The sequence below is a fragment of the Buteo buteo genome, chromosome 19 (assembly GCF_964188355.1).
Source record: "Buteo buteo chromosome 19, bButBut1.hap1.1, whole genome shotgun sequence".
Taxonomy (NCBI): domain Eukaryota; kingdom Metazoa; phylum Chordata; class Aves; order Accipitriformes; family Accipitridae; genus Buteo; species Buteo buteo.
Window position 1 is genome coordinate 21,572,409 of NC_134189.1, and position 27,983 is coordinate 21,600,391.

General features: G+C 48.6%; 1 protein-coding gene across 1 annotated transcript; it reads right to left on the bottom strand.

Annotated features, from left to right (window-relative positions):
* Positions 1 to 4: 4 nt before the first annotated feature.
* LOC142041835 (alpha-2-macroglobulin-like protein 1) lies at positions 5 to 27,914 on the bottom strand. Its single transcript, XM_075051016.1, has 36 exons — positions 27,777 to 27,914; positions 25,376 to 25,562; positions 24,887 to 25,049; positions 24,067 to 24,119; positions 23,737 to 23,757; positions 22,182 to 22,335; positions 21,665 to 21,749; positions 20,988 to 21,108; positions 20,055 to 20,172; positions 18,845 to 18,954; positions 18,322 to 18,492; positions 16,761 to 16,985; positions 16,567 to 16,630; positions 15,916 to 16,061; positions 15,614 to 15,763; positions 14,549 to 14,746; positions 13,783 to 13,870; positions 13,001 to 13,154; positions 10,925 to 11,153; positions 10,445 to 10,568; positions 10,143 to 10,264; positions 9,669 to 9,720; positions 9,207 to 9,290; positions 8,638 to 8,814; positions 8,231 to 8,312; positions 7,456 to 7,612; positions 6,403 to 6,477; positions 6,025 to 6,196; positions 5,359 to 5,573; positions 4,845 to 5,060; positions 4,337 to 4,452; positions 3,573 to 3,663; positions 3,216 to 3,284; positions 1,904 to 2,006; positions 1,149 to 1,190; positions 5 to 295 (listed from the first exon to the last, which is right to left on the bottom strand). The coding sequence occupies exons 1-35, from the start codon at positions 27,845 to 27,847 to the stop codon at positions 1,150 to 1,152; spliced, it is 4,404 nt and encodes a 1,467-aa protein (XP_074907117.1). The 5' UTR covers positions 27,848 to 27,914; the 3' UTR covers positions 5 to 295; position 1,149.
* Between the last annotated feature and the right edge of the window lie 69 nt (positions 27,915 to 27,983).

Here is a 27,983-nt window from a genome sequence, read left to right on the forward strand (position 1 = left end):
TGTACGTGCACACACAGAGCAGAGGCGAAGAAGTTATTTTTCCCAGGTGCTCTTCAATGCAATTTTCCTGGTTTGGGAGAAAAACAGTAAATCTGAATAATCACTCAAACAGACAGTTCTAGTCTCCTGACTTTTAATAAGATGACAGGCACAGTTTGAGCCTTTCAGAAACTAACTGCTCAGCAGGAAATTTCAAGTATTTTCTCTTTGCTTCTCATCTCCACGTGGTGGCTGTTGGCAAGGGTGACAAAGGACTGACGGACAGAGACTGCAGAGGATGGGTCTGTCCCTGTTCCTGTGAAGACAACAAAGGACAAAAAAAAAAAAATCTCTGTTCCTGAAGTATTAAAACTATCCACTGGGATCTCAAAGGGTTTTTTTGCACCTCATGACAAAACGGGCCCACCAAACCATCAACGACAGGGCTCTCTCTGACTCTACCCATGCAAAGCCTACAGCAGAATCTCCACTAAGAGTGTGGGGCTTGTGGCAGGCATCCCAGGGTAGGGCTGTGTGTTCCCACAGGTGATTCAAGAAGCAGGTGTTTTTCTCCATCTCATGGGCTGTGGGCAAGGAAGCATGCAGATGCAAGCAAAGTTTAGAATAGGAGCAGGCACTGGTCAAGTTCAAGCTTTGCCTTTGCCCAGCCTGGAAAGAGGACGGGCAGGTGCCAGTTCCCTAGCATGAATCAGAAGCCAGGCTGACACTGTGAAAGGCTTGGCACTGAAAAGGAGTCAGGCCCTGCAGTAAAGGTGAACGTGGCGTGTTGTGTGCACAGGGCTGGAGGGCTGTGGAACTGCAGGAAAAGTGCCAGGAAAAGGAGCTGTGTTGACTTGAGGAAAGTATATTTGATGCAAAACGCCAGGACTGGTGGTAGGACTCGGGAGAGGCAGCCCTTGTTTTCTGTAACGTACCTCCAACTCTGCCATGAGCTGGGCACCTCCAACATTCCACTTCAGTTCTTCCTTTCCCTCAGTTTAACCACTAGCATACAGGAACTAACCCTTACTTAACATTGCCAATCACTTCCTATCCAGAACCTGCAGTCCGGCCAGTTTCTTGACCAAGGGCCCTCGCCCACATCTCCCTCCCTCTCCACACTCTTCAGGACCATGCCTGTGATGACAAAAGAGGTGTTGGGCCCTCACCTCACTCGCACGGGGCACTGTAGCTCATCACTGCAGTTTCTTCTGGAAGATGAGAAAAAAGAGTGCTGGTGAGATATACTTGCCAAAAACTCACTAAAGCAAGCCAGCATTGTGCCTTTGTTTCTAGGAGCGGCATTCCCTCAGCTTACAGGCCATGACTCCCCTCCGCTGTGACACATGAAACCACTGGTATGTGTCAAAAACTAGTGTGTGCAGCTAGTCCGGATTCACCCGAGTCATGGGGCTTGCGATCTTTTAAAGCCATAAGTCCCAAACAGCTCTATTACAGTTATGGATTCCTCACTTTTTGAAGCAATAGCAATCTCTGACACATTTCCAGCTTTTCCTCCCACTTAGGACCCCAGAGAACAGAGGACAAGTTGTTTTCAGTAACATTCTTCTAAGAGGGGCCTCACTCTTCTAAGCCATCCCCTCTCTATAGTCCCTCTGCCTTTGCTGCCTCCCACAAAATGAGTGTACAAAAGCACGGCTCTGAACTCCTTGCTCCCCTCTTGTTGGGAGAGTTAGACTCTAAGTGGATCTACATGCCAACTTCAAGCTTGCAAATTCTGGGACCAGAGGAAGAAGGATCTACCATTTTGAAACCCAGGAGGGTGAATCCATCACTAGAGAGCTTCTAAGGGGCAGCTAGATAAACAAGTCAGGGATGGTATTGTCTTAGACTTGACAACTTCAGAAAAAGTCTTTCCGGTGGTACCTTTGGGTGGTTTCTGCAGTACAGCATCTGAGCTCACCTGGCATGTAGTAATCGTAGACCTTGATAGTAGCTGGCTTACGATCCTTCACTTGCATGTCCTGCTGCACCAGCAAAGTGTAGGTGTGAGGCTGTCTAGTCAGCTAAGACAAAGAGATGCAATGATTACAGCCAGAACCAAAGTCCTGTAAGACATCCCTTCCACCTGCTCTCACTCAGGCTCAGTGAAGACCTCACCACTGTGACAGATGTGTTTTGCTTTCCAGTCCATCTCAGAAATATCTTTTACTTCACATTCTGTGGCCATCTTCCATTTTTTTGTCACCATATGTAACTCAGCTCATGAGAGACATCAGACCCACAGAGTCAATGTGCATTAGGTATCTAAAGGTAGCACTGGTGTTCCCAACCAATCCCACATTCCCATCCAGCTCTGCTCTGAGCTCCTTCATGCATCTTGCCTCAGTAGCTACTTTCTTATACACAGTCCCATTACATTAGCTCTTATTCTCCAGTCTCACACAACCCTCATCATTAAGCAGACAAATGCAAGGTGTGGATGGTAGAAGTTATGTGACCTGCTGTTGGTTGGGTTCTACCTTGTGCCACCTGGCAGCCTGAACTGAAATCTTTCTCTGTGCTGTCTTTCTGCTCTGTGCTCTAGATGTAACGAAAGCAGTGTCTCTGCAAGCCTAATGCATCCACATGACAATAACCTGCTTACTATGAGGCTAGCTTAGCTCAGCTTACTGACAACTGGGGATGAAGAATCACAGAAATGTACAAGTGCTGCTCGGAAATTCTGAAGTTTTTAAATTCATGCCAGGTCTTGTTTCTGATGCTGTTTAGGTATGCATGTAGCTGGAGGGGTTGTTAATCTGTTGCTTAATGAGGCTGTGGAGCGAGCACTGCCGCTCACACAACCATCTGGTTTAATTTTGAGTGATCTTGGCAAACTCCATAAGCCAATCTTGGATGCTCCCTACTACATTCAGGCTGCTTAAGGGCTTTCTAAGGGCTTGAATTTACAAGCTGAATACTACTACTACTCCCCAATCCTGATCAGACACTGTATATGGACTTTGAACAGTCTCTGAACAGTGCCAACAGATGTAGGCTTAACATCAGAGTTAGCCTCATTTCACTTGAGTGGCCCTGTGTACGGGCTCTGCTGCTGAACTACTGCAGGCTGACACAACACACTTCTCCGGGTCAGCAAATGTGGCTGGTATGCAGGAACAACAGCTCTGGATACTTAAAATACTAATAGAACCAAGATACAAGAGTAAGCCAAAAGCTATCTGCCAGTCCATAGTCCTTTTAATAATGAAGTTAGCCTAAATTCCACTCACTTCCTCCAGGTAAAGAATGACTCGGTCAGCTTCACTTTCAACTTTCTTCACTAAAGGCATTTTCTTTAGCTGAAAATAGGGGGAAAAATGTCAGAAAGACTCTAAGAGAAAGCAGAAATATTCAGGGATATTTGTCCTTGTAAGAACATGGGAAAAATGTTCACATGGCCAAGGAAGCCCTTGGGGTAGGGGAAGGCAAGGTGTGGCCTGGAAGAGACTTTGGGTATAAAGATTTCTTGGGAAGAGAGGAATGGTGTTTCTCTGCCCACAGGAATGATCACAGTTCTGCACACAATCCTGCATGATGGACAGCCATCACTGTTCCCATCCCAGCTGGACACAAACTTGCGGTCTCACCTCTTCCAGTGAACCTGCCACGGGGCTGTATCCAGACAGCAGCTCCACTTGGATCAGGACCATGTTGGTGGACACACGGTTCCCTGTGTAGCTGCAGCAGGAACCCAGGGGACAGCACTAATGTTACTTTCTGACCCATGATCTCCAGATACTCCAGCCCAGCTTTGGTACTCAGGTGGAGGAATCTGCCTTTCCTTCCAGTGTTTCTCCTGTAAGCATACCTGTTCCTGTACAGTAATAGATCTTTGTGCTTCCCCGAGCTCTCTTTTAATTATGATGAGCCAAGGAGAATAAATTCCTTGGAAGGCTTCTGGAGTTACCTTCTCTAGGCATGGCAGGGAATATCACATCCTCTGCCTGCTCCCTTGGCAGTTCTGTCCCAAGTCAGGCAGGGGTACAGCAGAGGAGAGTGGAGTGACAGTCAACCAGGAGCAGAGGAGGGAAGACTTAGGGATAGGTGTCGGCAGTCAGTCCCACATGACCTTCACGTCACTAGTGTTTTGCGACCTAATCCTAGAAGGGGACCCATAGACCTTGGGAGAACTTGTGGTTACTGGCATGATAATGAGATAGGACTATAGCCTGAGCCATCCCTCTGGGGCCTGGTACCTTTCCCCCAACTGAAGATACCATAGTTAAATGAATGGGGACATCTTAGCACTTGGACCTCATGAGTGAAGGGGAATCCTGGCCAGCAAGAGACTGGTGTGGTGCCAGAAGCCTCTTAGCACAGAGGAGGCAAGGGACAACTGAGTGTCTCCTACCGAGCATGAACGGTGACAGGGAACTGGGTGGCGTTGGGTGCGGTGCACTCTGTCTGCACAGACATGGCAAAGGTGACGTCGGTCCTCAGCGGAGGGATGTGGTACCGCAGAGTGGCCTGCCAGGACAGAAAGAAGCTAGTTCACAGAGAATAGCAGGGTTTTTTTGCTGGAGAGTATCCTTGGCTAGTGTTTGGCTGCTGTCTGCTGTCTTGCACGGGCGTAAGAGAAAACCACGTGGCAGAAGCAGAGGGTCTGCTAGTGCACTGCTCCTGGTAGTGCTCACTGAACTTCTTGGAGGAGCGGTACAGCTCCGACTGGGTGGAGATGATCCAGATTTCATTTGGGGAATTGCTGTTGGATCCCAGCTACTCCTACTAGCCTTGAAGCCCAGATTCTTGCAAGTCACTGCAGCAATCTGTTTTCAGTGTTGGCTCAGTAGCAAGGTGAGAGGTCCCCTGGCTTTCAAGGTTTTTCCCCAGACAGATCTTTTCTCCCTGGCTGGGCTTACCTGCAGGAAGAGGCACCCGTGGCCCTGCACATGCACAGTATAATCTTGGGGAATGGCTGGCAGCTCCACTCTCTGCAGCAGGAGGCGATTGGTGTTGTCTACTTTGATGTTTTGGCTGAAACCCTCAGAGGAGAGAGAAGCCTGCAGGTCAGGGCCATCCTTGCTGAAAGTCTTGGTTGCATACAGGGCTAGGGCTTCCAGAGCAACCACTGTGTCCTGAGGAGAGAGACACACATTGGGCAGAATAGGATCCCTGCTTCCTGTGCATGCCCAGTCCTTAGACTTTCCCTCCCTCATACTGCAGCAACAGCACACTAAGCGTTGAGCTTTCCCCTTGGACTTTTAGCATGGGATTAGCTCAGAAGAATACAAATATTCACCTTTTCCCAACTCCCAGGAGCTGTAAATCCATACATCTTTTTTCTTTTTTACTATAGGCTGTGCTAGAACTCACTGCTCTCACAAACCATAGCTGACGACAGGTTCTCTGATGATGATGTCTCAAGGGGATTACCTGGGTTGAAGCAAAGCCTCCATAAGGGTTTTGCTGCTTGGTGAGCCAAGACACAATCTGGGATGCCTTTCGGATTTCATCTGAAGACAAACTTGACTTTGAAAGGTGAGCCATGAGGATACTAGAGGTCAATTCCACATCAACAGATGGAGCCCGATACCAATATAGGGAGTCTTCTTCCTGTTTTGACTGTTGGCTCCAGAATATTTGGTCATCTAGAGGTGGAGTGGGAACACTTATGGAGTGTGTAGCTGTATCTAATGACCTTGGAGTCCCGCAAAGCCCTTGTGCCTGGGTACTGAATGAACATGTACATTGGGACAAGATACGGGTGAGTACCTTTCTATTTGCCCCACACACCCTGCTTTTCCCAGTAAAAACCTAGGCCTGCAGGCTGGGAAGGAGGTCTACAACATCCACGAAGCTCTCCTCATTTGAATGACTGTGAGACCAGGACTGTGAGATCATCCATAGAGAAAAGTCTGTCTCATGGTATGGCTATAGCCTGTGACAGCTTGGCAAACAGAGGCTATCCAAGCCTTGGGCTCCCCACAGAGCTCTGCCAGTGCCCCCCACTCCTGCCCACCATTCCCTTGGTTGTTCAGCCCTGGGATCCCTACACAATTCTGCCAATGGCCCTCTCTCCTGCCCCACAGTCTTTGGTACCTGATATTATGGCGGCGTTATCCAATCTTTTGAGGATTTTCTGCCTGAGGGCCTTATCACCTGCTACTGCAAAGGCATTTGCGGCTAGTGCCAGGCTGTAGAGGTTGGAACTGTCAGTATCAGCATCGACCAGGTCCTTTATACATTTCAGAGCTTTCCACACAACTGGGTCCTAGGATACAATTGAAAGCACACGGGTTGCTGGCAGGGTGTATAGAAGGGAATGCAGCCTTGATGTGTGCAGAGGAGCGTGGAAACAGGGACGGGACACATGGGGAGGAAGCTGGTAACGAATGCCTGCGTGCACAAAGGCAGAGCATCAGTGCCCTGCCTGCCGAGAGGCTGCACACAGAGCCCACCCCTGCTGCCGATACTCACGGAGCGTGGCATCCCTGAGTGTATGAGAGCTGTGATGATCGCAGAGCTCAGCCCCAGTCCTTCCTCCACTGCACCCTGCAGCCACCGCAAAACAGAGAAAAGGAGGGTTGCCGTGAGAAGGGAGAGGGAGAAGTTTTCCAGTGCCTTCTGGTGCCTGAGCAAAAGCCAGCACAGGCAACACTGCCGGTCCTATTCCTTCTGCTAAGGAAGTGTCAGGGCTGGTATCTACTCTTGCAGGTCTTGCTAACCAAAGCACTTCTCAGCCATGATGCCCCAAGCTCCTCTGGGTAGCTGACTCCCTCCCTCTGCTGAACACATTCCCCTTTCCCCTCCCCTGCAAAAGATTTTCAGCAGCAGATTTCAGTGTTGGGGAAAGTGATGTTCCCACAAACCCTCTGCAAGGTGGCATCTGACTTGAGGGCCAGGACAGTAGCAAGGGTATGGAGGAGCAAAAGAAAAGGTGTCTTTTGCAAGGGGAAGTGAAAGGTACCATTCTCTTCACTTAGGGGATTAATTATTTGAAATCCTGTCCACTGAACTACTGCTGGCTCCACTTTGGTGGTACTCTGTGTGTGTCTCTGCATGCACAAGTGCTGTGTTTCTGAGTGTATAGGGCACATCTGTGGCAAGGTGAATCTCTCATGGGTGGCTGCCATCAATTTCTATTTACTCCATTTCTGACTCTCTCTGTACAGGGGGGGAATTCAGACTGAAGGAAGAAACGGCAGCTCAATAATGGGAAAGGAAGCTAAACCAGTTTACCAAGGGAATAACACACAGCTTGAAAACTCTTTTTTGAGGCATGTATTAGCTTTTGAGACGGGGCTAGCGCAGGGCACTAGTTCAGTTCCCATGTGCATATCATCAAATCCAAACCTCCATCATTTGTAACTTGAAAAAGTGCCACCATGACTAAGCACAACCCTGAGTGTCACCCAAGGGCACATCAGAGCCTCCCTCATGCAGTAGGGTTCATTTGTTCTTGGCACCCAAACTGGGCCAGAAAGTGAAGGAGTTCTGAGGTACCTAATGAAGAGCCAGGACATGTCATACCATCAGACCATTGTTGAAGAGCTTTCCCACACTCTTGAAGCAGCCAGATGGAGTCTGACTTTTAATCAGGGCATTGGCAGCATCCTTTATATTCTGCTCATCTATGTGGATGAAGTCCCGGGCTTGGCTGAAGGTCTTGAGGACAAGGGCAGTAAGCCTAGAGCCAAAGAAGGCAGAAGAAAATCAAATTGAACCAGTCGCTGATGCCCATCTCCAGTAGGAGACAAGAGTCTCTGTGTCTTCCACTATCTCATCCCTGCAGAAATACCAGTAGGCCAGATCCTCTGTGCAGATGGAGAGTTGGAAGCAATGCACATGAGTTAGATGCTCTTGAAGCTTGAGCTCAGGTCCATTTGCAGTAAGAGAGAAAAAATTCACTGACAGCTCAGTGCTTCCTCCAGATGTCTCCCAATTCCAACAGGGTGCGCTTGTGTGATTTAAAGCCAGGAGGGCTGATACTTAGTGAGCTCACTCAGGCCCTTTCCTGATCCTGTTTGGGCACAAAGCACTCTGGAAAACCTGGAAAGAAGGTGACTTTGCAGCCAGGTTTTCAGAATCAGCCTCACTTGGGGTGCCCAAACACAAACAATCAAACAGGGGTACCTAAAGTCAGCTCATTGGCATGGTTCTCTTCCAAAAATTCTCAGGAGAAGTTTCTATTCAAAACTCCACACCTCCAGACACCCTCAGTTTCTCCAGACCAAAATCCAAGCCAGCTTGAGCCTGACCAGGTCAAGCTGTTGTTCCTCAGCTGTGTTTGGCTATCTCTGCTTACCATGTGTTCCCTGGCTCACTTCCTTCCCCAAAGGCACTGTATGAGCCATCTGCGTGCTTGTACAGGAGTTGCTGCTGATATCCTGTGGGAAGAGGCTGGGGATAGTGAAGATGCTCTGTGTCCATCGTGTTATCAAGGTGACAACCTGCCCCGCCAATCCTGCTGATTATTATAGAGAACGTTGTCTCTGAGGAATTCAGCAAAGGGCTTCCTGAGGGGTGCCATGTACCCCTTGTTCAGCTGAGACACAGCAGCCTGATTTACATTGCTGTAATTCCCACGGTGTCAGGCAAGTGATGCTGCACAAATCTCTTCAGCACCTAACCTCTGCTGAGATCTCCACCGCACAGCTTACGGTAGTGGACATTACCAGCTTAATTACTCAACATGACTAGAAATCCACTCACCGCTTTCCAAATAGCCAATTGCCTTCTGTTTGATTTCTGGAGTCAGTTGTCCTGTTTCTTCAAGATATCGTGTGATAAAGACATTGGGGGCAAAATGAACCATGTTCTGCTCACCACAGCCACTGGACATCTGGAGAAGCTCATCTATGTTGTCCAGTGCTGTCCCCAAAATGTCACCTGTAGGACAGAACAACAGCTTTGGGAGCTTTACATATCCTTGCATGTAAAAAATTTCTGGTCTCACTGATTCTCCAGATAACCTGCTAAGACTGGTCTCAGTTCACCTCTGCTCACACTAGGGTGACTTTAATATCTATAGAGTCCTGCAGGAACAGTGATATGGTACTTGTCTATCTTTTCCTTGGCTGGGTGAAATTATAATATCCATCTGGCCCAGTGTCACTTGTATAAGAGAGGTGGGATGCTTCTCTGGAGGACGTAAGGGCCCAGTATCACACCTCACTGTACACATTCCCTCTTGTTACTCTGCTAAAGCAGACATGGCGGCACCAGAAGAAAAGACTCCTGCAGGGAAAAATCTTACTTGCCAAGACCCCCCTAAATCTCACCTAAGAAGGAGATGTGGGCTCTCTCCGACCCAAGGACCATGTTCTCTGGCATAGTGAAAGTGATTGTCTCTGAAGCTGAAGTTCCTGCAAATGGCAAAAGCATCAGAGCAACAACGGGGAGAAGGGAGATGGCAGACCCACGGGCATCCCCAGGAGATGGTGTAAACAAGGCTGGGATCACTTCATTGGTTGGTGAAACCAGCATTTAAAAGAGAGGATGACACAGAGATCAGGCCACCCACTGATTAGTGGCTGTGACGTGGTTAGGCAGTACTGGGTGGAGCTGAATGGCTTTGCCTCTCCATTAAAGCTCCAAAATCCCTGACTTTCCCCTCCCCATGCACCTCCAGATAGTCCTAGAGTTGTTCACACCCCACACTGCTTTTTTTGGTCTCCTCGCTCTGTGCGCAGGTACAGCCCCAGTGGTAATACAGCCCCTGTCTCTGGGGTACCTGCACCTACCTTTAGGGCACAGGAGTGAGGTGTAGGTCTTTTCCTCCAGCAGCCCCTCTGCCTGGTGGGAGAAGGCTGGTCAGCTCCAAAGGGAGAGCAGCAAAATGAGATAGCAGCTGCCCAGCACCCCACCTTCATGCAAGCAGCTTTTCTATCCTCACGGGCCACGCAAAGCACCTCGCACAGACAGTAGGAATACGCGTGCCGACAGTGAAGTTTCACTGGGAGGCAGGTTTCTAAGCTGCTACCTGACCTCTGTCCCCGTTGCCCTGCCAGCAAGTAGTTCCGACGTCTCTGTCCCATCGAGTGGAGGTGCTTAGCTCATGCCCCGGCACAACCTACCCTTAGAATCACGCCTTGATCAGCCTCCCTGAGAAACGTGCCTACCTGCCCGCCCAACTCTCCCTTCCCAGAGCCACCCGCTCGGCCGTTTTGAGCTTGACCCAGTTCCAACCTCGCCAGGACTCCGACGCATTCTCTGACCTTCACCAGCAGGTGTTTAACCACTGTGTCCTTCCCTCCAGATTCTGGCACAACAGCTGTATTCTCAGTGCAAACATCTTCCTGCTCCGTCACCTCAGCAGTGACAGTGAAATTCACCTTCCCTAAAGAACAAAACATCAAGAGGCCGGTTGGCACATCCATGCCTACGTTGTAGTTTGCTCAGCCTAAGGCTGCTCACTCATGCTTTTCGTAATAGCCCACTCTCCCTTCCAACCCAGCTCTGGTTTCCTCAAGCAGCTCTGCCAGTGCCTCCCACTCCTGCCCCTCCCTTGTCCCCTTACCTAATTTTGTAGCCTTCAAATCCCAGGAAAATGTTTTTGCTGAATCAGGACACAGACAAATAGTGAACCTGACATTTGCATGCACAAATTCAAAATCCCTGGAGTCCATTAGGCTAAGCTGGAGCTAGAGGTGAAACAAAAGTGAGTTTGGGTTACAGAGCTGCTGCTGTATTTTTCCTTTCAGCTCCTTTCCTTTCAGATCCAAATGTCAGTCAAGCCCAGAAGCCCAGGGTGAGTATGATGATGGCCCTGTTGCAATATCTGTGGGACACCAACAGCCCACGGACATCGCAGTCCTGTAGGGTTGAGCTTATGGGGAGGGATTGGCAGAGATGGCTCTGCACGGAGCTTTGTGAAGAGCTTCCTTGGTGTCTTTTGCCCAGTGCCTGAGGAGGCAGCCCCTTGTCTGGGTCTCTATCAGTGAAGGACTGTTACCACACGTCCCCCTGCCCAAAAACCATCCTGGAGGGAGCCACTCACCACCATGCACTGCTTCAGGTAGCTGAAGACTTTGACTTTCAGGGGAAATGACTCTCCCCTGAAAACAGAGTAGGGTAAGGTGGGTTCCACGAAGAAGGGCTTGAAGCTCCGCAGGTTGGTGGTCTCTGAGATTCCCAACCCATGGCTCGCTGAGGTGCAGAAGGTCATGGCTCTCCAGTCTGTGATACTGTCGGGTACTGTGACAGCTAGCTCAGCAACCCCTGAATCACTGAGGAGAAAACAGAGTGGAAGGGGTTGTCCCCATCCCTGTAAAGATTTCTCTTGGGAAGACAAATGCAGAAGGACTATGAACTGGAAGTGTGTGTGAAGGTGTGGGGATTCCTATGAAGTAGGACAGAGGTATGGGAAGGATAGCAAATAGGTGGGCAAGGAAGGACTGAGAGGCAAATGCAAATCAGAATTTGCTTCTAGATAGTGTTGCACCTCAAATTCTTGTTTTGTGTGGGCACACAGGGGTCCCAGGGATCCATGTTATACACCCAGCTGTGCCAGGGAATACCGTGTGACACTCCCACCACACTCCCACCTAAACTCCCAGCCACAGCCTAGCAGTCATCATTATAAGGGTCACTTACAGATCTGCATACACAAACCAGAAGATGGTCCCTGCCCTGAAATAGGCATAAACCAGCCAAATGAGATGGAGAGGCAGAAATCCTATTTTACAGGTGGAGAACATTGGCATGTGGGAGAATTAAGAAAGCCGAGATGTATGAATAAGGGGACACCAATGGATGCTGCATAACTTGACTTTAGCAAGGCCTTTGACACAGTCTCCCATAGTATCCTTGTAGCCACATGAGTGTGGACTGGACAAGTGGATGATAAGTTGAGCAGAAAATTCGCTAGACCACTGGGGACAAAGGATGGTTATTGGTGACACAAAGTCCAACTGGTGGCTGTTTACCCGTGGCATGCCTCATGGACTGATACTTGGGCTAATACTGCTTAATGGCTTTACTAATGACCTGGATAATAGGAGAGAGGACATCCTCAGCAAGATTAACAGAGTAATCTTGCTATGTATTGGCAGACTCTACCTTGTTGGGGAGGGGTTCCTGATATGCTGGAGGGAAAAGCTGCTATTAAAAGGAACCTTGACAAGCTGGAAAAATGGGCTTGAAAATGACTAGATTCTGTATCTGGGATGGAATTATACCATGCAACAGTACAGGCGGCTAGTAAGCAATATTGCAGAAAAAGAAGTGGGGGTCCTGGTGGATAACAAGCTGAGCATGAGATATCTCATGTGCCCTTACAGCAATGAAGGCCATCTACTTCTGGGCTATATTAAGATGGCTGCAGCCACTGGGTTGAGAAAAGTTATTTTTCCCCTGTATTCCTCCATTGTGAGACCACATCTGGAGTACTGTGTCCCATTTTTGCCTTCCAGTATAAGGAAGATACTGATATATTTGAATGCATCCAGTGGAGGACTACCAAGATGGTCAGAGGGCTGGGACATTTGATATACAAGAAATGGCTGAAAGAACTGGGGTTTTCAAACTTCAGAGGGAAAGGCTAGGGGGAGACCTTTTAGCTTTCTAAAGCTACCTATTGAGAAGGTGTAGACACATTGGAACCAGTCTCTTCTGAGGTGCATATTGATAGGATGAAAGGTAACAGACACAAGTTGGAACGTGGTAAATTCTGACTTGTGATAAGAAAAAAAATAACATGAGGGTAGTCAAACACTGGAACAGGTGCCCAGATAGTCTGTGGAATCTCCATCCTTAGAGATACAGCGAACTTGACTACAACCTGATCTAACTGGACCTGCCTTGTGCAAGATGTTGAGCTACAGACATTTGGAGGCCTCTTCCATCCTGTAGGAGTCTGTGATTTAAGTTCCCCGGGATAATTTGAAAATCTCAAGCAGAGCCAGGAACTGAACCAAACCTTCATTGTCCTTATCCACTTCTTCACACCTCCATTTTCTTTGTTGTTGTTTCACAGATGGAAAAAATGCCCCAGCTCTGCTCCTGCCCATTCCCTCTCCATTATGCCTCATAGGAGGTCTGGATCCATGGGGGGCCACAGCCCATAATTACTCACTTGATGGGAACCAGAGTCCAGATGAATGTCTCTGGAAACCAGGTACGTACTGGCCCTGCCTCACTACCCAGCTCAATGTGCTCTGACTCAGCACGTTCAACAGCAGCATCCGTTTCTCGGTCCACGCTGTCCAAGTCTGTCAGCTCACCATAAGCTATTGGGAATACAAGCATTCATTCAAAGGCAGAGCAACTGTGAAATCAGGATAGAGTTCAGCTGAGAAAAGCTCAACTCTCCATCCCTCCCACTCCCACTCCAATCCCCCTTGTCCTCTTCAAGGTGCCCTCAACCTAATTCACTGTTGTCTTCCACGAGACAACCCAGGAGACCATGTGAATTCCAGTATGTGTGTGCTCCCCCATGAGCAACTCTACCTGCTCACACTTTTGCTCTCAGCCCCTGCAGAAAAGCCTAGATACTGCACAGTGCCAATCTTGGCCCATTCTCTGGTTTCCAGCAAGACCTTTCTTAGTCTTACAGATGTTCCTTCCTGAGACAGCTGCCTCATTTCCCCCTTTGACCATATTATCTTCCTGCCTGCCAGCAGAAGCTTCCAAGCAGGTTCTTCCTATGCAGCCACCCCTCCGCCCCTCCAGTGCACTGGGGACACACACACACGCCAGGACCCTTCCCCTCGTCCTGTGGTGCACATCTCCTGTGCAACCTCCCACTCATCTCTGGAAGCCATCCCCAGTTCCTCAGCACACTGCATGTTCAGCTGCCCTTGTGCAGCCTGTATGTTACCCGTGACTTCCAAAGAAACAGGATAAATCGAGATGTACACATGTAGTCGTAGTAGTAAGCGGTCTGAGTGCGGCACTCAATTGGAGACTTGATTTTAAGGCTGGTTAAAAATGTTAGACCTGAATTCTGGAGGAAAGAAGGGGAAAAAAAGAAGGTAGATTTCAGTGGAGGGGGTGGCGTGTCTGAGGGTCTGTCTCTGCCCCCCACCTCCCAGTATATTGGCCAACCTGTGTTGCTGCACCTCAGCCTGACCTGCGAATTTGTACAGGGAGAGAATGTAGAGCCACCCTGCTCCCAAAGCCTGGTCCTGGCCTCTCACACCAAAGGAGGCTCTCTCCAGTCAGGATTGTGGGGGTGACCGCTCGCATGTGCATGCCCACACATAAAGTCATTATTTTGGCACCACAGTTTGCTGCCCACCCTAACACAGACTTGTTCTCATCTTTCACCTGCTATTCCTTTCTACTACTCTTTCCCTCCTTCTCTCAGGTGCTTTGCTTTTCCAACCTCCAATTTTCCCTGACTCAGGCTGACACTCCCCTCTCCTTCCAACCCCTAGAAGGTCTGAGGGTCTTGAGCTTGGGATAAATAGGGAGCTGGGTTCTAGGGATCTGCCTGATCGATTGGAATTTATCAGGCTGGGAGCATGGAGTGTCAGAGATCTCTTAGTTCAGAAGCTTGGCAAATTCAGAACCCAAAGTTGCCAGCATTTACAGGAAAGAGTCTGTGAAGCTACCCAGTGCTGACCTGGGACACAAAAGGGCTCAGCTCTGATATTTCAAGTTTTCTGGAAATTAGATTTACCTTCAGCACTTCATAAATGTCTGGTTGGGACACTGCGTAAGTGTATCTGTCGTACATGACTGGTGGCATTGTTTCTGGTGGAAGGGTGGTTTGAGGGGAACTGATGATTTCTGGGCTCTTGTGCATAGAACAGTAGTCACTGTAAGAGTCTGTGAGGGTGCTGGGGTGCTCCTGAGTATAACTGAACATATTGTACACCTGTAGACAGAGAATGAAAACAGTACAGGTCAGTCTGAGAGGTGGGAAGTTTTTCATTTCTATCCAGATTTTCTGGGACAGCAGAGGCAGAGCTTGGATCCTGCCTGCCACAAAAGCCCAGCCCCAAGGTTTTTTGAGCTTCATGGAGAGCTTCTACAAGTTTTAGATGCATAGCACCAGAGATGAACACAAACCCCTCTGGGGTATGGCTGCATAGCTGTGGCCACTTCCAGCTCATAGATTGTACCTGTGAGCTCAATGCATACAGCGAGGACACCTTCGCTGTAAGAGTCATTAGATAGCTTCTTGTCTGACTGAAGGCACATCCTGGATCCGCCCAGACAGTGTCAAGAGGCAATTCAAGGGTCCTTAGACCCAATGCACCCCAGGTCTAGAGGCGAAATGAGACCCTTCCACTGCCAAGTCACCACTTACAGCCCAGTCTGTGAATGGAAGGACTGTCTGGTTCATGTGAGCTGGAACAAAGACATAGAGCCTATCACACCCTGGGCATTTTTTTTAACATAACTGATTTTTTTCAGAGCACTGTCATGAATTGGTGTGGGAGATGGAAGTCTCTTGCCATCTGGCTGCCACTGTGGCAAAGCACTCCAAGTTTAACAAGGATGTGACTTTGGGCTGTACTTGGGGATGACAGTGGGTTATTCTATTACATCCCTCCATAGAGACTGGAAATTTTGACTGGTGTTTGATGTTGGCCTTCATTTTTTTCTCATTAAACCATGTCCTGTCCCCATTCAAGTACTTGTTGGTATAGCCACTGGGCCTTATTAACCAGTGTGTGCAACCAGATACTCACAAGGCACCTCTCCAATACTAGCAAGGCTCAGCACTAAAGTCACTCACACTATCCTTGGATAGCTCAGCCTCTGGCCTCAGGAGAAGGACGCTCTGGTCTACGGCACGGATGCTACATAAGGAGCCTGGTGCAGCCTGCAAATGGAGATGGACAGCCGATCCTGGGAGGGCCACTGTGGCTGAGAAGCCAAGCTTCACCTGAAACAGCAGAAGAAAGGACTGAAGACATTGACAGAGCAAGGGAAGGGGAGACTGTAGCTACTGGATTCTGCTGGACATCTATTGACAATTTGCGGTTAATTAGCTACCCTCCAGCCTACCTGCCCCCTTATGTTTTATGCACTACTTACATGGTTCCTGAAGCACTTGGAGACTTTCAGACTGAAGGTGTCAGCTGCCACTTGTCCCTCAGGGAAAGCAATGTAAACAAAGAGGGTAGCCATGGGTGAAATGAGGTCAATGGGCAGAGTGACATTGAAAGCCCCACTATACTGACCTGAAGGAGGAAGGAGAAATAGAAAAAGTATAGGAAGAGGCAAGGAATTCTGTCTCCAAGGATTACAGCAGCAACATGCTCATCCTCTATAATACTTCTGTACAGTTACTTGGATAAAAACTCTTCTGCCTTGCTTCTGGGGAGGCCACAGCTAGACCAGGATGTAGGTTAGTGCCATTTTGTAGCAGTGACCTTACATCATGAGGGATCTTGGCAACAGTGTGCACTTTGCACCTGAGTCCAGCATAAAGATTCTGTGAGTTTTCTTGGAGGTCTCTGATAATTCCTGCCTGGCAGATAAACTCTGACAATTTCATTAGGAAAAAAAAAAGGGGAAATTAAAAGACAGAAGAAAGATAGCATATTTGCCATTTCCTCTTGATTTTTTGTGCCAGATCTGTTGTTTCCTGTTGGTCTCAGATCTCTTGTCTCTCCTTCCCCATTTAGGCTGGAAGGGCTTTCCTGCTGGGTCCTTAATCTGTTCCTGGTATTTAGATGCTCTTACCTAACGGCGGAGCAAGAAGTACTGTTGTTTGACCGTGATGCACAAGGGATCCTCTGGCCAAAACCTAAAGGGTAATGAAGAGAACAAAGGGTTGCTAGTGCCTCTACTCCACATCTGTGGGCCAGCAAAGAGCCCTGTGCTGACACAGACCCGTCACAAAGCTGACCTCATTGCCGGTGCTGCCCTGCACTCACCAGGTGGTAGAAGTCTGCTCTGGCAGCGCCGTCCCCCAGCTCCGTGGCTAGGATGCGATAGTGCACGGTGACCTGCTGCACGTCCCCGCAGGGCAGCATTGCCCGCACTGGCTGGATCCTCACAGAGCTGCAGCTGGATGAGTAGAAGGCCCTCAGTGTGAGGGATGCAGTGCCATAAGACACTCTCACATTTTGACCGCCTAAGTCCTCCGGCTGGGTCTTTGCCTGTGGCACAGAAAAAGTGGCTCGGTGTCTGAAGATTTCTTACAGCTCTCCCCATGCCAAAAGGCTGACTGGACAGTGGGATCTGAACTCTCCCAGGGCAAGGTAAGGTGTCTATTTCCACCTAAGCCAAGCTCAGTCAGCCCCTTTCTGTGGAGCCTGGCATTGCCCACCCCACTGTGCTCTGGGATAACTAGCACCCGAACAGGAGGCAGGGAGCTGTATTCTACTAGGGCTTGGGCTAGAGCCTGAACTTTTGCAATGCCGCTGCTACCCCGGGAGCAAGCCAGGTCGTTAGACTGTGTAGAGTAGCTTATTAGTCCCTGGATCAAACCACTGAACCCTTTGCTTCTGTCTGGTATGTGTATGGAAAGTATCAGCATGGATCTGCCCTGATAATGTATTTCGCTGTTCAGTGTTACTCCACTCGCACGCTGTATTTCTTTTAGCACTTTCCCTGATCCATAGGGTAGAGGTGGCAGGGGACAACTGAAGATCAATAGCCTTGCTTATCTTTGACCTATCTGCACTGAGACTATGATATTAACATCTTGTGGACTTCCAGCAAGGCCAAGATCCATCAGCTAAGATACTGTGTGCACTCTGATAAAGAGACAGGGCTTGCCTGGAAGTGTCTTGACCTTGAAGTTTAGATAGGACAGGTATTAGAAACCTACCCCTACAAGCAGACAAGAGAGCCTTCCTTGTTAATGGCAAAGCAGATGCAAGCTTTTCTCTGTCAATTCCCTGTCAGTGGCATCCCTATTTAGCTCCTTACATCCTGGTTACCTGCACTGCTCCACACTGGCTTGCAGCAACTGGTTCCTTACTAGCCTTCCTTCTTTCTCTCCTAAGTTTTCTGCCTCTTATATCCCAGGCTTCTCCTAACTCTTATTCTAAGAGGAAACCTAATGCAAACTGGTCACTGATGTTTTCTTCTCCACATGTATTTTCAGATGTTTCTTCCTTAGCTCCTTTCCTGTCTTCCTGTTCTATACCACATGGGAGTTCTTCCTTTGCTCTCTTGTCCCTGAGCAGTCCCACAAAGCTCTTTTCACCTCAGACAGAGGTGCTGTGTTGGTAGACCTCAGTCACAACTTCACGGGGCCTCTGTCCACTGCCCCATCTCTCATCACGTCTCCTGACTGCTAAGGGACTGCGCGGCACCAGGGGCCAGAACACTGGCTGTGCTACCGGCTATTCGTCTTGCCCTAGATCTGTCACTTCACTGCTCTGTGCCTCCATCTCCCTGGCTATACCAAGACAATGACGTAGACTATAGGTCTGAGGGATGCATTGCTTAGTGCTGGCCAAATCCAATGTAATTATTGGGCTTAACCTGTAGCAGAACTTTACTGCTGTTGTCCCATGCTGACGTGTCTAAGGTGAAAGAGGCCATCCCAGTATCATCCGTAAAGTAGGTCTTGGTCTCCTTCCTGCTACCATGGGACACTGTAAGAATCACCTCCTTGTTCTTCAGGTGTGTCCCATTGGTACTTTTGAGTTCCAGCTGTAACGACACAAAGAACAGTTAGAGACCTGGAGGCCTCAGGACTGAAAAACCTACCTCCCATTAGAAGTCCCAGGTCCCCTCTCTGCAAAGGGACTCAGTGTGAAGTCTAACTCCTCCAACCCCTCCCCATTTCTGCAACAGCCATCTCATCTGGCAAAGCCATGTGCCTATCCTGTGGTCACACCTTTGGATTACCTCTTGGTAGAGGTGTCAAAGGAAAGACTGGGACAGAGGACCGTGCTAGCAGCTTTAGGCAGCTCAGAGCAAGGGGACCCCTCAGTACTTCTGTGCCCACCATCTCCTTAGGCTCAGCTGCCGGGCTTTCCATGTTTCTGCCCTGTTCACTTACATTTCCATAGTAGGGAGCTCCTTGCTGATAGTAGTAGCTTGTCCCCCAGAATTGGAGAGTTGTGATATCAAAAGTGACCTTGCAGTTTTCAGTGGTGTTGAACTCCACGCCTAGGAAAGACAGGAGGTGCATGCAGGTCAATATCATGCGTGTGAGCAGAGGCAGCAAGACTGGATGGACTGAGGTAAAGGGTGGAGTATCACTCATAGGGGATTGTAGTTTCTCCATGTAACTTCAGGAGTCATTTAACACACCCACTTGGCAATAGTGCCTCCTACATTCTGACCTGCTAGAAAGACAGCAGTCTTCCAGGAGGTCTCTGCCAGACAGTTCTCAAATGCTCTTTCTGACTTTGTTTAAGATGGCCCTACTCATAATTAATTGTCCACTTCCATTCTCCTCCCATTCTCACAGCAGTCACTAGAAGGCAACATTTTCCTTGCCTTCACCATATTAGTTTACAGTCTGCTGTCTTGTCATGTGGTGCCCACCTGAAAGCAGTGCAGTCGTTTGCTAAGTGAATGTGTGTGTCACTGCTTTCAGCAAGGGGCTGCAAAACGTTTTCTTGTAAGGAAGGATTTGTAAAATTCTGTAGGAGAGGAAACCTTACAGGATGGGATATTTAACAGTAGCTCTGGACAAGTAGCCTCATCTCCCTGTTTGGGACATAGAGGTAAATCTGACAAGGAGCTATTAACAGTACACACTCAGGGCCTTGGTTTTCACTGGTTGCTCTGAGTATCTCCCCATTCTGGTGGACTTTCCTAAAGTACGGTTAAAGAACAAAAGAACCTGGCCTGGCCCACCCCTGTGCACGTTTCTACTGTGACTGGAACATGCTAAAAAGTAGCTCTTGCCCATCTCTGCCAAACCAAGGTGACTGTCAGAGGTGGACTGGCCACAACAGCTTGTGGAGGAGCAAGCATACTGGCAAAGCCCATCCTGCGACTGGGAGAACTCACATGTCCTATGTGAGTCAGACCTGGGTGGTATGGTATACAAGAACATCCATGCTGCTATGGTGGTCCCAGGGAAGACACAACCCTCTGAACACTTGATCCCATGGGAGCCAGTGCAGAAAGCTCCAGTGGTTTGATGGGAAGACACAAGGATCCATAAGGAGTCTTAGAGATGAAACCCCAAAGACAAGCATGTTGTATGAGTGTAAAGTAAAAGATCTTCCATGAAGTGTAGAATCAGTTTTTGCTACCTGTTCCACTTTCTTTCAGAAAAGCCACAGCTTCCAGGTTGAAATCATAATTGTCACCACGCTTCTGGTGGTAGATCTTAATATCCACCTCAGTGGCAAAGCAGCCATCCTCGTTTGTCTGGGGATGTGAAATTGTATCTGTTAACCAATCATGAATGCGTTAATCCCTTCTGCAGTGCAGATCAAACCCAAGGCCCAGAAGTCTAAAAGTACATGACTAAGACACTTGAGTTAAAGGAGCAACTCCCACACTGGCATGAAACATTTCTTTTCTGTGGAGCAGTCGCTAATAGGAGATGCTGTTTCACATGTGTCTCATCTTTACACACTCATTCATGTGCCAGTAGCAAACATGAGTTGTCATTTCTCCCTGACAACATGATTTCTTCTGCTAGGGCAGGATTTATCTTTAAGATATGTGCTGGGTTACTTAAAAATATGTAAGCAAATATAGATATGTTCATTGAAGCCTAGAGATGAATGAGTAAAGTCTGTGCTGAACTGCAATTGCTTGCTTAGATGCAAGAGGTAATTTCTGTGTCTCTAAACCACCTGTTTCTAGGAAAGAGCACATAAGTGTTTACACCACATTAAAAGGTGTTACTAAAAAGCATCCAGTGGAAGTGAATCATGTGGATAGTGTTTGCATTTTTTGTTGTCCTGTTGCAATACCTGTTTTGTAGGCAAATCTGCAGTAGTTAGCTTGCCTACAGATGCTTCTTCCTTTGAGCGCATCTAAGTGCAGTCAGAGAAATCACTGAGAGGGGCTGATTGCTACACTGGGGAGTTAAGGACGTATCAGTCATTCATCCCTGAGCAAAGAGCATGCTGCTTCAATAGCTAATGTCTGTCCCACTCCTTCCTTTAGTATTCTTCCCTGTCTTTGCCCCGTTCCTCTCTTTTGCAAAAGGAATGGATTTCCCATGTGCTCACCTTGCCAGCGTAATCCTTACAAATACTGTGCTTGGCTTTGGAAGACTTCGAATTATAGCGGATATGTTTACGGCACACCACAGCCTTCACAGTACCTTGGACTGGTTTCCCATACGTGTACCTGGCAAACATAGCAGAGAGGACTTACATTCACATACAGAAGCTGGTTCAAGGGTGAATAATAACAGTTTTAGCCTGGGGTTTACAGCTATACAACCCAGCAGCCTGCAGTATCTTCATGGTTCGTGAGTTCAGCAGAGGTCAAGAAGTTAAAATGACTGCATCAGATTGAGGCAGAAGGCAGTGGTGGGTGAGTTCTCTCCAAGTCAATGCTAGTCCCACCAGGCAGTGCTAGGGGATGTTGTGCTGGCTACAAGTTGAGTCATTATTCCTTCCACACTGGTATTAATCAATGCAGCAGAGGTACTGTATTGTAGGGCACATGCCTCGCTGAGGGGATCCACTGCCACACTTTCAAACTCACAGAGAAAGAAGTGGGGAGAGAAAATACGGAGAAAGGTGAGAGTCCAGGAGAATTCCTTAGCAAAGGATGCCAGGGTACCAGACTTTTGGAGTGGGGGTAGGGTTGTCAGAGACCATTTTGAGCTCAGTTATTGATAGCTGTGCAGTTTCCAAACCAGTAAGAATGCACCTTCTGCCACTGTAAGTCAGCTCACATGCCACAGATGTGGAGACGGAAGTTCTCCTCCAAGATGGTGACCACCTGAGGCATCTGGATGGAGACACTGAATTTGGGCAGCACTGTTTGAAAGCAAGAGAAATATAATTCAGTGAGCATAGAGAGAGCTTATTTGTTCCAATCCTCCCCAAATGGTTGTTCACAGAAAAGAAAGATCTGCTTTCATTCCCTGACTATCAGCACAGGACCTAGTAGCAATGTACCAGCAGCCCAGCCAGGAGAGCATGGTGGGAGCAGACAGCCTTAGTCTCCTCCCCAGACCACAGCTGTGGGACAGTGTCTCAATCCATCCTCAGGACATGGGGTAGGAGAAAGCCAGGGGGGCCTGAGTGAAAGCCAGTGATTACACCTACTGGCAGGAGTTGGACAACTCAGGTGCTAGCACAACCAGCACAGCTGTTCACAGCTGCATGGCCCATTCAGCTCTGTGTGGGAGAGGAGTGCTGGAGGCAATACATCTTTCTCTGCTGCTGTCAGCTCCCTGGGACTCTTACCATACTCCTCTACGCTGAAGGAATGTGCGCGGTCAGGCATTTTGATGGTGTACTCTCCAACCGGTGCTTCTGCAGCCAGAGGGAAGGACAGATCCACAATGCCTCCCACAGGTGTAACATTCAGCCACTGTGCAATTCGGTTCCCTTTGGGGTCCTGCATAGGTAGTAGTAGAGAGTAGTTATTTCCCAGTGCAAAAAGAGACTCTTTTGCAGGATGTCCAAGCTACCACAGCATGGTCTGAGCACATATCCTCTTGTCCTGAGACCCCTGGTCTATGACACAGCTACAGTGTTCAGGTAAGTCCAAGCTCAAAGAAGATAAGGCTTTTCTTCCCGTCTCATTGACAAAGTCAATCTATCATATTAGTGCTCTCTGGTGGCACCGCCATCTCACTGGCTGCTGCAAAACTGTGGTTTACTGCCTGCTTGTCTCACTAAGAGAGAGAAGTGGTCCCTCTTAGAGACCCCTGTGGTGATCTGAGCTGGCATAGCCCCCAGGCCACTGGAGAGGGTCAATCCTGACAGCACATGCTGCCTAAGGCATGAGCTACTTGGGAATGATTACTGGGGAGTCTGATGTCTTGAATCCCCAGGAAAGTCTGGGGAAATGAGTCCAAGACTTCATGCAGGGAACCATGACGCCCAGTATAGAAAGGAGGATATAAAGACCTGGGATGCAAGGGTATTTGGAGGCTTTGTTGACTGTCACGGTCAGTCCATGCCAGACAGTGTTCTCCCACTGCTGGTTCTTGGGAGCGCAAGTGCAGAACTCTGGCTATGGTCACACTGCCCAGCCAGGAAGGACTTAGCAATGAGTTATGGGTGCTTTATAAATGTATGGCACAAGTAGGAACTGTTGTTTGAAAGGGTGAAGCTGGATCAGAGTACTACATTTGTATAAACTGGCATAAAGCATTGCACAGGTGTCTCAGAAACCATGTGTTTATGTATTGATTGCTTGGTGGGTATGGCATGCAAATGTGCATTAGCTACTGCCAATTGCTAGTTGGAACTGTGACCTCTCTGCATGGGTTATTACAAACTCCCCACCGTTTTCAGGTATCTTTCCTCAGCTCAGGTCCATATTTTATCTATAATATTGAAACTAAATTAACAGATTTGAAGAACAATAACCTGAAAGTTGCTTTAGGAAGTTTCTCTAGCTGTCTAGCCACAACACTAACAGGTCAAACTTTTATTTTCTGTATGTTAAATGTAAAAGTCTCCGTAAAGAAACTTCAAGATTTTTACAAATTTCCAATTCACAGGCTAAAGGGACTAAAAGTCCTGTGACCACTCCAGAAAAGTTTGCTGGACTGGTTGTCAGTGGCATCCATCCTTTACTGCAGGTACCCCTGTGTGATCGGTATCATGACACTGCGCTGCCAAACTTGTGTGGATACTAAAGGAAGGAAGGGCAAGAAGTCGAGGACTGTTCCCATTCATTCTGAGGTAACTGGCTTTCTGCACCCATATTTCCCCACTGTCATCTCCAAACCTTTGTCTTCCCCAAGGTGAGAAGAGATCACCACTTCCAGTAAAGGAGGTGCCTTACCTTCAGTTCCACCAGGCGGTGCTGTGGGGAGGAAATAACAGTTACTGGCAGGATGCTTTCAGGTAAATTACCAACCACCTCCCTGGCATTTTTTATCCCCCAACCACCCATGAGTCAGTATTCCCTAAGCAATTCCCAGGGACTGCCTGTCACCCAACGTCATGAGCAGCTCCTGTGTTGCAGGAGTTGGTGTTTGTAAGCACCAAAAGCGGCACCGAGACTAGCTGTCCACAGATGGACCACCTAGCGGGGCCAAGCACTCCTCCAGAAGTCACGGAGGCAGCCCATAGCGTTTTCAGACTTACGAAGGTTTCTCCCCTCCTGACTTACCGTTTCATTGCTGGCGATAAAGTTCTGATCCAAGGTTACAATTCGCAACATGACTATAGAGCAAAAGAAAAACAGGACTGGCTGAAATGCAATCAAGTCTGTTAATAACAATAAGAACGGATGGCTAAGAAAGATGAGCCCATATGCGTCCCTGAGAAGGTGTGGGCAGCAGCTAGAGCCATCCACTCCTGGGCCTGTGCTCAAAGCCCTGCTACGAGCTGGCAGCCTGCTAGAAAAAAAGTGGTTAAGAGAGGCAGTGTGGGGTTTCTGGGAAGGCTGGCTGTGCTGGTGCGAAAGAGCATTTTCCTGGACATTGGAGCTGCGGTGGGGCACTCGGTCTTGCCTGCAGTGAAGGTCATGCCAGTGGAAAACGAGGAGAGGCGTGGGGCAAACAGCTGTACCCTGTGGTGGTCTGAGGTGTGCTGGGGCAACGAGGGGGCCTGCAGGGCCGTGATCCTCCTCTGAGGAAGTCTGTGGGAGAGAGGGGGATTTGGGGCACTGACAGACGGTCGTGGCTTTGACTGGAGCAGTCACGAATATGACACAGTGGCATCTGAACCTTTTCTCACACATCAGCCAAAACACACAAGCCCTGTTCGCACCGGCGCGCTGTCTGAGTATGGGTAGTGCTGGAGAAAGCATGCGCCATGCTGAGGCAGGAGAGAGGTACCCCCAGATCCCCCAAAGCCTAGAAGGGAGATGAAGCCTGTGACCCATCTCCCCTGCAGAGCAGGCCCCGCTCCAAGCGCTAGAGGCTACTCCGTATTTCGTGGCCTGGGGACCTCTCTTTCTCTCACAAGACTCGGCATTCTGTCCATACCAGTCTGTCCAGGTTTGTACACAGGTTTGTCTGTCTGGATAAAAGTCTTCTTGTCTGCATGCGTGATTAGGACTTTCTGTTTCTTCTGGAACTCTGAGCTGGCCTCCAGGACTGTGATAATGATAAAAGCCACTTCATCAGGGTTTCCAACAGGATGAGGGACCTGCAGGCATAGTTGTAACCATGATTCAGGGTGGATACCCAGCCTTTTGGAGTAACGATTATGATATTGCTTTTATATTGCTCCAGTTCTTCTTGCCCTGAAAGACCTCACTGTACTTTTCAGAATGTTTTCTAGAAGAGTTAAAATATCGGTGGAGCTACACAGCAGGAAGGACACTGGCAGACCTATACAGGCTGAAGCAGAAGATTCAGTGCTCGATTAAGATGTCCCCATGGGAAGACACAATTCTTTGCCTTCCTGCCCAGCAAGAGCAGACCTCATGCTCTACCCACCCTATTGACAACCCTTGAAAATATCTTCCTCACCTGGAAGCTTGTGCAATGAAAGAAGGTGAGCTGAGAGATGGACTGAGTGATCAGAGTCTCATTCCCAGCTCTGCTTTGCAAGGTTACTGTCACGTCAATCGGGACTGCTTGCTTTCTGCTGAGCTGGAGGCACACTGTCTCTGAGAAGGGGTAGTACAGCTGAGATGGTATTGCCACAGCATAATTTCTATTAAAAAAGAAAATTTAAAAAAAAGTCAGCTGAAACTGATTTTCTAAGAGGACAGGTTTTGACCATAGGATTTGGGTACTTCCTAATAAGACTTCTGGTCTCTTCATTCCACTGTCATGATGCCAGTGGGACAAGATCACGCCACTCTTCTCATCTATAGGTACTGCAGCCATTAACACTGAGTCTGCACTACATGCTGCACGCACATGTAAAAAGATAAAGTCACTGCTTCCAAAACTGAAAGTCAAAATCAGGTGAAGAGCCCTCCCCACGTCACCCAAGGGATCAGCAGCAGAGCTTGGCTACATCGGAGGTTTCCTGAGACTTCAGCCTTTTCACTGAACCACACTACATATCGCCATCAGTTTGCTTGGTTGGTTATCTGCTTTCTGTCCTATCAGCTAGTCTTGGGCTCAAAACCAATGCCATGTATAGGGGACCCAGTGTCCCGGCTTCGTGTCCCGGACACAGAGTGTCTCTCAGCTCCTGACACTCCTGTCCTCCTTGCTCTCTTATGTCAGATCTCACACCTCCGTGGCTACTCTCACAGCTGCACCCGTGGATAACATCAAAAGCTGTTCATATTGGCAGGTTTTTTTTCATCTTATACTGCCCTGCAGCAACTAGGACCAAAGAAAAGCCAACATTCAAGCAGGTCTGAAAACCCTTATCACTGACTCCTCCTGCTTACTGCCTCTGGACAGGTTCAGCCAGTGGCATGTTTTGCAGCAGCGGGAAGGCAGGGCCTGGAAAGATCAGAACAGCAGGAGGCAGGAATGTGACCTGCTGGCAGTTCTTAGCTGGAGCTCAGCACCCTGGCAAGAGGGACTCAAAGTCCCACTGGCCAGGAGCCTTGAGTGCTTTCACACTTGAGCGTTGCCAAGCTGCCTTGAGCAGCTTGTCTGCTGCTGATATGAGGGGATCGGATAACAGATGCCAATGACATTTTGATTTTCCTACTTAAACTGACTCATGGCACCTCTGCCCTGCCACTGGGCCAAAAGATGGGATGAGCACTGAAGACTCACTGCTTGAACCTCCCATACCACCGTTGCTCCCAGTGGCCCTTTACTCTGGAACATTTTTTTACACCCTTTTGATAATTCTTCCCTTTCCCTTGCCTTCTGAGCTATAAAAGTACGAGGCAGCATCTCTGAGGCTGTCATTCAAGGATCCCAAGAGCCAGGCTGGATTACTTTCTCATGAATCTACAAAAAATATTGGTATACAGGTGGGACAGCAGAGACCCTATTGAAGCAAGCAGTATTTCCATAAAGCAAAGCGTCATGCTGAAGGTAACAGTGGGAAACAGGTAGCAGTAAAGCACCATTTGAAAGGGAGCTGTGTGAGCCTATGGAACACATCCTAGAGGAAGAGGCTGTACTCCCACTGGCAAAGATTTTTAAAACTAGACTTGTGCATGCCACACCACATGTGGCAGGAGGGAACCCAGCTACGACCCAGTGACATATTTCCCACTGTAACATCTACTGTTAGAGCACAGCCATGTTTCTGTTTGCACTTATGCTATGACTGCAAAAGCAAAGGCCTTCAAAAAGCAAGAGCAAGTTCACAAGCCAGTATATCACAGCAGTGCCTGCTGGAACAGGAGTTGCATTCCTGATAAAGTATATGAAGAGAAGCAGTGCTGGGAATTGTCCTTGACAGAGGTCTGAGAAAAGGCATGGAGGGAGCAGACGGCCAGTCAAGCCAGAACAAACACACTGCTTTACAAAGAGCATCCCTATTAGATACCTTGGGCTCATGTTTGCCCGGCTCGTAAAGGCACCCAGCTTTGTCCACTAAAGATTTAAATGGTGACCTATGACTCTGGGGAGAAAAGCATAGCCCCAAAGGAAATACATTCTGGAGCACAGCAGGAGATGTGAGATGTTGGCAGGTCAGAATTAAACATATGCAGAAAGCTGGCAGAGTTGCTCTGCCTGAGTCCTTGCAGAAATATATGGTCTACATGAAAAGCATGGTCTACATAGTCTACATCGAAGGCACTAAAGGGAAAGCCAAGTAGTAGGGGAAGTGTGGGGGAAGCACACATGAGAACCAAGTGAAACCTTGGGAATATGAGAAATTACGCCTCTCCGGAAAAGCACTCCTGGTCTTAGGACTTCTGTCCTGTTTCTGTCCCACCACCACCCCCGCCAGGATTCCCCACAGACCAGAGCGTGTATGCGAAGCAGCTGAGGTTCTTACAGCGTTGCAGGTGTTCCAGCTGTGCTAGGCAGGAGAAGGATGCTGCCACACAGGAAAGCGATGCTCCACATAGCTGATTGCAGGTCAAATCCCTCCACAGAAAGCTTAGCCTCTCCTCCGTCCCCACTTCGCCCCTGCTTCTGCTGTCTTCCTTCTTCCCTCTCCCCCTCATCCAGAGCTGAAGGACTCTGCAGCTCCTGCCCTGAC